The sequence below is a fragment of the Centruroides sculpturatus genome, unplaced genomic scaffold (genome assembly GCF_000671375.1).
Source record: "Centruroides sculpturatus isolate CEXI.00-Female unplaced genomic scaffold, Cexi_2.0 scaffold620, whole genome shotgun sequence".
NCBI classification, from domain to species: domain Eukaryota; kingdom Metazoa; phylum Arthropoda; class Arachnida; order Scorpiones; family Buthidae; genus Centruroides; species Centruroides sculpturatus.
This window is the reverse complement of record NW_019384848.1, coordinates 153848-161385: the sequence shown is the minus strand read 5'-3', so window position 1 is coordinate 161385 and position 7538 is coordinate 153848. Positions and strand designations below refer to the sequence as shown.

At 29.1% G+C, this 7538-nt stretch overlaps 1 protein-coding gene across 1 annotated transcript; it reads right to left on the bottom strand.

Moving 5' to 3' along the window:
- Nucleotides 1–3069: 3069 nt before the first annotated feature.
- LOC111630430 lies at nt 3070–7175 on the bottom strand. The gene is made up of 5 exons (XM_023374519.1): nt 7117–7175; nt 6518–6665; nt 6210–6436; nt 5888–6141; nt 3070–3337 (listed from the first exon to the last, which is right to left on the bottom strand). Exons 2-5 carry the CDS (start codon nt 6540–6542, stop codon nt 3088–3090), a joined length of 756 nt encoding a protein of 251 aa, XP_023230287.1. The 5' UTR covers nt 6543–6665; nt 7117–7175; the 3' UTR covers nt 3070–3087.
- Nucleotides 7176–7538: the final 363 nt, after the last annotated feature.

Below are 7538 nucleotides of genomic sequence, written 5' to 3'. Positions count from 1 at the left end.
TCCAATTGATTTATGGATCAATTTAACTCTAAAATAGCAACAGTCAGTTTTTTAATTTAACTGTGTTGATATGATATTATTAGCATATATTATACATTATCAGCAGCTTTTGCTCCATCCACCGATATTTCGATTAGTATATGCTTGAAATGTCTGTTGTTATCTATGTAAACTTTATGTCTTTCTATCGTATACTATTATATGTTTAATTATACAAAGATTAAAATTAAATTTAACAAAATTCTAGTAAAACCTGCTTCATTTAGAAACCATTCTTTTAGAACAAAAATAAAATACGACAATTTTCAATTTACTTTAAAAAAAATGTTTTACATATAGAAAATTAATTATGATTCATAAATAACCGTGATTAAAAATTTATAATTATCGTAAAAAAATTTTTTTCGATGCAAAATTTTTGTTTTCGGCTATATTATTTAAAACGATGTCCGTTTTTCAGAACTAAGAGTGTAAAATTACTTAAAATAAAAATATATCAGATCCTAATTATAAAAACTGTTTTTCCAATTACACCAACAACAATAAACACCTGTTTATTACTTAATAATAACATTCATCCATTTTTGTCTAACATTCGACAGAAATTCTCTTCGCATCAAGCAAAATGTTCCTCTGGAAAGCAAACAGTCAGAAAAAAGAAGAAAAACACACGACACAGAATCCAGAAAGCGATAATGGAAACGATGAATGCAAAAAAGAGAAAATCGAATGTAAACAAGAATGTGAGAATGATAAAAAAGAAATTAAAGAACAACATGAAGCGCATTTTATGTCGTGTGGAAACGAAGAATGTCCCAAGCCAACAAATCTAAAATGTGATGAATTTTGTGGTTCAACTTCCACAGAGGAATATTTCTGCGAAGAAAATATCTGCAAAGATGATAAAAACGAATGTGAAGAGGCACAAAAACACGGATGTCCGCAATCTGAAAAATTGGACAGTAGCCCAGCTTTTGAAAGGGACAGATGTGAACACAAGAAGGATGAATGTGAAGATCCCGAAAAAATTAATTGCCCAAAATAAAAAGGGATACACTAAAGTATTCACCAAAAAATTCATTTGGATTTTGAATTTATAGAGCAAAATATTTAAAAAGTAGAAGCAATAATTTCGGAGTAAATTTAATTTAACAAAATTGAATAATATTCGTAGAAATATGAAAAGCCTTAAATTTAAAAAATTGTTAATATATGAGTCTATCAAAATTTAGTAAAAATGTTTTTACATAGTAAGTAAGAATTTAATAAAATATAATAATTGCTCATATCTCTTACAATTTATTACGATGAAATTTATATAATGTAAGGAATATGTTATTATATTACAAAAATTATACACAATTCAGTATATTTTTGTCTAAACTAGATCATCGTTGGATTAATTGGAATGCCAAAAATACCTATGGATGAGTCTTAGATTATCACAAATCTCTTTTACACATCTGTTTTGCAGGTAATTGGAGAAAAGCAAAAATAAGGAAATGATACAATACGCTGAAATTTCCAATTTATTACCAGCTCGATATACGTTATACGTTAGTTAATATGACATCCTATAAACTAGAATTGTTCGATAATAATTCGGTGTACTAGAATTGCGCAAATCGGAATTTGTTTGCACACTAAGTGCTCTAAAAATGCTAACAATAACGTGTTTATTAATGGCTTTTTCTCTTTTCAGTTTTTCAATATACAGTCGACCCCCTATAACACGTGTTCCTATAGTTCGGATTTTTATATCACGGCGAAAAAATTGCGACAGTATTCGTACAAACATGCTAAAAAAACTCCTATAATTCGGTAAAACGTCATCGCCGACTCGTGTCGCGACAGGATTGCACAAACCGTTGAGTTTAAACGAGCAGCGGATCTACCAAAAACAATTTATTATTTAACGTCCATAAAAATTATATTTATATTAACGATGTCTCCAAAGTTCAACGAATTTTTCGCAAAAAAAAAATAATTTATCAGGAAGCACGCGAGCGCCATTCGACGGCAATCTCCGCGACGAAAACAAGCTTAAGCAACGACGTAGTCGAACGGTGCACACTCTGTAAGTCAGGGGTCGCCAAACTTTTTTAACCGTCGACCCCCAACCACTTTCCAAAGCCTTACATTGACCCCACCGTAAAGTTTTATTACAAGTATATGAGTATGAGCCAAAAAAAAAAAAAAAAAACGTTGTAGTCTCTGTATAAGAAAAAAGAAAAAAAAAGGTTGTGACCCCTTAGCCGCATCGACCCCTCAATCGACCCCCAGGCCGCATCGACCCCCTAGCCGCATCGACCCCCCAATGATGTTGCATCGACCCCTGGAAGTCGATATCGACCACTTTGGCGACCCCCTGCTGTAAGTAATCCCACAATTTTTTGTTTATAGCATAGTTTATATGGATTATTCCCAAAAAAATTATACGTATTTTGGAAATGTTGAGTCGAATTAGTCTAGAATCGATTAATTTTATGGAAGAAACCTTTCAAACAGCCGTAGTCCGTAAACTGCATACGTGCCAGGCTATGATTGGCTGGACTCGTAAGAAATGGATTCATAAAAACAGGAACGTATCTACCGTGTTATAGGGGGGTCGACTGTACTCTTCACTATTATTTTGGACTGATTAAAGAGCATATGGAAACAACAGCAAGTATACAGCATTAGTCCAGTGGTTTCCAAACTTTTTGTAGATATATGCGATTTGAATGCATGATCATTACGTATCAGCGTACATAATGATCATACATTCAGTCGCATATAACTTGAGTTTTTCGAAATTTCAAATTCGACTGGTAATCCGAGATTTTCGATAATCCGACACTATTCAGATCCCGTGGGTAGAGCACGAACAAACTTCTACTGTAGTTATATGCATTGTTCTTTTCGTGTTTTTTGAAAATTTGCATGGGTCGTTCTTATTAATCCTGTAGGATACAGGATTAATAAGAACGACCCTTTTCTCATTCATCATGGATAATCGAGAGTCTATAGTAAAACACGATATTTACAGTTGTAAGAATTTTTCAGAATTACACGAACGATTTCCTTTAACTTTATCTTTAGTCGTAATTAATTAAGAAAGCTTCCATCACATCTTAAATTAACATTAGTGAGGCGTTCACAAAGTAATTCCAAAATAAAACATAAAATAGCAAATATATATCCAATCAGTAACAATATAAAAGCACTGACAAGATCTTCAATTACAATTTGATGTTCCAGTTCTTCTTGTGGATGATCTTTTCTTTTGATCGATATCATTTCTGTTTCAATAGCCAAGAATCTATTTGTAATTCCAGCTTCAAATGTTCTCTGAATCCTAAATTAAAAATTTGAAGATAGTGTTAGTAAAATATGTGTTGTTAAAGCTTTATTGAGCTTATGTTATAATTTTATTTTTTTTTTTTTTCAGTGAGTCTGCACATAAGAAATCAATATTTTAATTTAAAACCCCTTCAGTTCACATTTTTTATATTATTATGAAAAAATATTTTTGATAAAATTTATGTAATATGAAGTGAATTAATGTTATTTATAATAAATTTTATAAACAAAAATGTCAATAATTTACATGGTATTTATAGATACTATTGTTTTTTTTATTAAAAATTTTAAGATACATATGATTTTTGATAGCAAATTTTGGTTTTTGATTAGCAGTTTTTCATCCTGCATTTTGCCATATTTTTCAATTTGTTGCGTAAGCCGATAATTAGTTTTGTCGTCTGTTACTTCATGAGATGTTATAAAGTCTAACATTTTCTTATCTTGGAGTATTTTTTAAGTGACGAAGAACTTGGAATTTCAATGATTTTCAATATATTTTCATATTCTTATATTACTTTTATAACCTTCAATATCATAATTATTATGTATATTATATTAAATAGCATCATTAAATTGAAATTCTAAGTGGTTGCAATGTTTTCAAAGAGATGTACTGCCTTTTCTGCAAATCATTTCTCTGTCAGATTGACAACATTTGTTAAGCTTCAAATACTGTCCAGCTTTGAGAGAACTAGGGATTGTAAACTTACCGACTTTTTCATTTACCGGGAATTCGGTAAATAAAAATTAAAATACCGGTTTACCGGTAAATTACCGGTAAATTTTTTTCCTGAAAAATAAAATTAAGGTGATAAAAAATATAAGTAATTTTGATTTCCATTTCACATTTTCTATTTCAAAGGTATAGAATATAAAAAATATAAAAATTAAAGTGTTATTCTAAACAAACTATAATAATAACTTTTAGAAACATAAATAAAATAATACAGAAAAATAAAAATAAAACAGAAATAATATATAGTACCTAATACCATTTTACTGATTACCATTTTTTAAAAAATAACTTCTCAAGAAACTTAAATTATTTAAAGTCTTATCTCCTAATTTTGATCTAATTTTTGTACAAAATAATCCGGGTTAGGTTAAGTTTCTAGACTTTTTCGGACATCATCTTTAAGTAATAAAAATCTTTCCAGCATGTTTAGTAAGCTATTCCACCGGGTTCTACAATCTAAAATTAAAGAAAGTTCTTTTCGTGAGAGTAATGGGGATTCCCCACGAAAATAAGGTTAGAATAATACATATTTTGCACAATCTTAAGGCATAATGTTAGAATCTTGTAATAAATATTTGTATTTAATTATTTTAAACAGTTGTTAGAAGTAAAAAATTTATTTAAGGTACAAATTTTAATGTTATTTTGCAATAATATTGCATTAATGTCCTGTCATAATGTGGTGTATTCAAAATTGCTATTAATTTTAAAAAATACATGAAATATTTACGTATTATTATTTTTAAATATTAAAAAAAGAGATATTTACTTACTCTTTAAGAAAAACGTTGATTGTAAAGATTTTAAACCTTTAAAAATCTCAAAAAACGGCAGAGCACAAATAGATAACTAGAGCTTTCTGTACAATTTACAGTGCCTCTCAAACCCAAGAAAGTTTAAATTAAAATTAAACAGAAAATATCTCACATAAAATTAATAATTAGGTATATTGTTGCTTACACTTATCTGTATTTTTTTTCAATGTCCCTTTAGCCCTTTTAAATATCTATAAAAACAATATTCTTTACATAAAAATGTCTAGTATGAATTTTTCATTTACCGAATTACCGGTAAATTTTTGAAATTTATCGGTAAGTTTACCGAATGTTTTTTTGTCAATTTATCGGTTAACCGGTAAATCGGTAAACCGGTATACAATCCCTAGAGAGAACTGCTGACAGTACAAACAAAATAAAGCTATTAACCTGTAAATGATGCCGCCGAAGATAGATTTCAGAAAGATGCAAAGGTTCAGGCATAGCAGAGTAGCAAATGTACAGTACAAGTAGACCCCCTAAAACACTGTTGATAATTCCGTTTTATACAAATTCCATGTTGTACGAGTCACTTAGATTTTACAAATACGTTTGCCGGGCTGTGAACGGCTCACGTATTTGTAAAATCTAAGTGACTCGTACAACATGGAATTCAAGGAATTATCAACAGTGTTATAGGGGGTCTACTGTACAATGTTAAGTGTACGGGAGGCAAGCGCGCTCGAATGCCTTGTAGCGATATAGTATTTTTAACTGTTAAAAAAAACCTTCTGAATTGCACTTGCTTTACTGATGATTTTTGTGTAGTACGCCAAATTTTAACTGAGCTCATTGATAGTCTTTTAATTGAATAAATCCGTCAATTTCAATTGGTTGCTGCTAGTTATTATAAATTTTCTAATTTTAAATTTTATAATCATTTTTATATATATAAACTTTTGCGCAAACTCACATTATTGTTAAATATTATATTTAAAATCATCTAAATATTTAAATAAAAATGAAAATATTTAAAAGCAATAAAATTTACAATTTATGAAATTCCCTCTTCAACGGAAAATTTCTACTTAAAGAAATACTGGAAGGAAATGAGAAAATTCCTTCAGAAATATGATAATTTTCTGGTCCTGCTTTCAGAGTAATAAAGTGTAATATGTGATTAACGAGAACAAAAGCATATTTTTCAGTCATGACTTTTTCAAGGGCTTGTTTCACATTTACGCATCGATTTTCATCCTTATTCATTACATTTCCTAAGATTCTTAATAAGCCTTCGTGTGAATGCTGTAAAAGTAAATTATAAATATAAAAATTCATTCTTTATAAAAACAATTATATTTTAACAAACTTACAATGTATAAAGATTCAATTGCTGTGCCTTTCATCGAACCGCATTCATATTCTCCATTTTCAACTTTAATTGCTAATTTTTCAAATTTATCGAGTACTTCAGTAAAAATAGGAAATGACAAATGAGAAATTAGCATTCCACTGTAAGCAGATAATAAGGCAACGAAGCAAAGTCTGGAAAGCCCTATGATAAATCTACACTTTGTTAAAGTATTTTCCATGTCTGAAGCTAAAGGAATAGTAATGGAAGAAAAACATTACTTATGATTTTAAAAAATTGGTTTCAGTGATATAAGCAAACACAACATACCTTGTCCTATAAATATAGAAAGCATCCACCAATAAATATTTGAGATACGTAAATAAGGATTATTAAAAGTCTTATTAGGATCACTATGGACTATTCCGTATAATATTAATCCAACTAAAATTAAACTGATGAATATCCATAACCATAACTGAAAATAAATATATTTTTAATTAATCAAAATAAAATTTTTATTTAAAAATACATCTGTTAATATATACGTATATTTACTCAAAATTTGAATATTTATCATTAGAAAATTTTTCATAAAATATTTCAGTGCAATTTTTAAAATTATAGCTACATATGGTCTTTTGTTAAGACGAAAATATTATATAAAATGTTGCGTCTAGAAGAAAATCGAATAAAGTACTAACTAACTAGCATAAGTAGGCCTATATGGTTATTAATTTTTTAAGATGCTGAAAATTAAGATGCTTTAAAGAAAAAATTCTATCATTAAAGCATTATCTACTTTACACTCGACCTAAATATAACTAATATACCGGTACTGTACAATGTTTAGAGATAGGACAGGAAAGCTCATTGAATAGTTTCCAGAAAGAAAAGGTAGTAGTAAGAGCGTTGGATTCATCCCTTACCTATATTATAATGACTGGAAGCTGAAGTGATAAGACATCAGTCTACCACTCAAGATCAGTATTCCTTCACTAATATTGCTGAAAAATGCTCAAATGTTCAACCAAATTATTATAGGTACAATAACTTTGAGGCACAAAGTAAAACTTGACGTCTTTTTCCGTGACGATAATTGTTTTCCTGATTTTTATCTCGGTAACACTTCATACAAAACTTCCCGTACTTGAAGTCTGTAATATACACTGTATTCGCATGTTGTGTCTTCTTGTCAAATCAGTTTCCAGTATTCTTATGCCACAACTTTTAAAAGTTTCTTTTATTTAGATATTTTTCGCTGAGCTTTTCTTCTCTTCCTGATTCCACCAGTTTTGTATGGTATGAAATAATATTTTAAAACTTTTTATCCAGTATGAAAATATACGGT

What these genes read in the sequence shown, in the direction of transcription:
- LOC111630430 (XM_023374519.1), bottom strand. Translation starts at nt 6,542, where the DNA reads ATGCTTTCTATATTTATAGGACAAG. An exon ending in TTCTATATTTATAGGACAAG is followed by an intron (nt 6,437 to 6,517) that starts GTATGTTGTGTT and finishes CTATTCCTTTAG; the next exon opens with CTTCAGACATGGAAAATACT. An exon ending in AAGAGGGAATTTCATAAATT is followed by an intron (nt 3,338 to 5,887) that starts GTAAATTTTATT and finishes TTTTTAATTTAG; the next exon opens with GATTCAGAGAACATTTGAAG.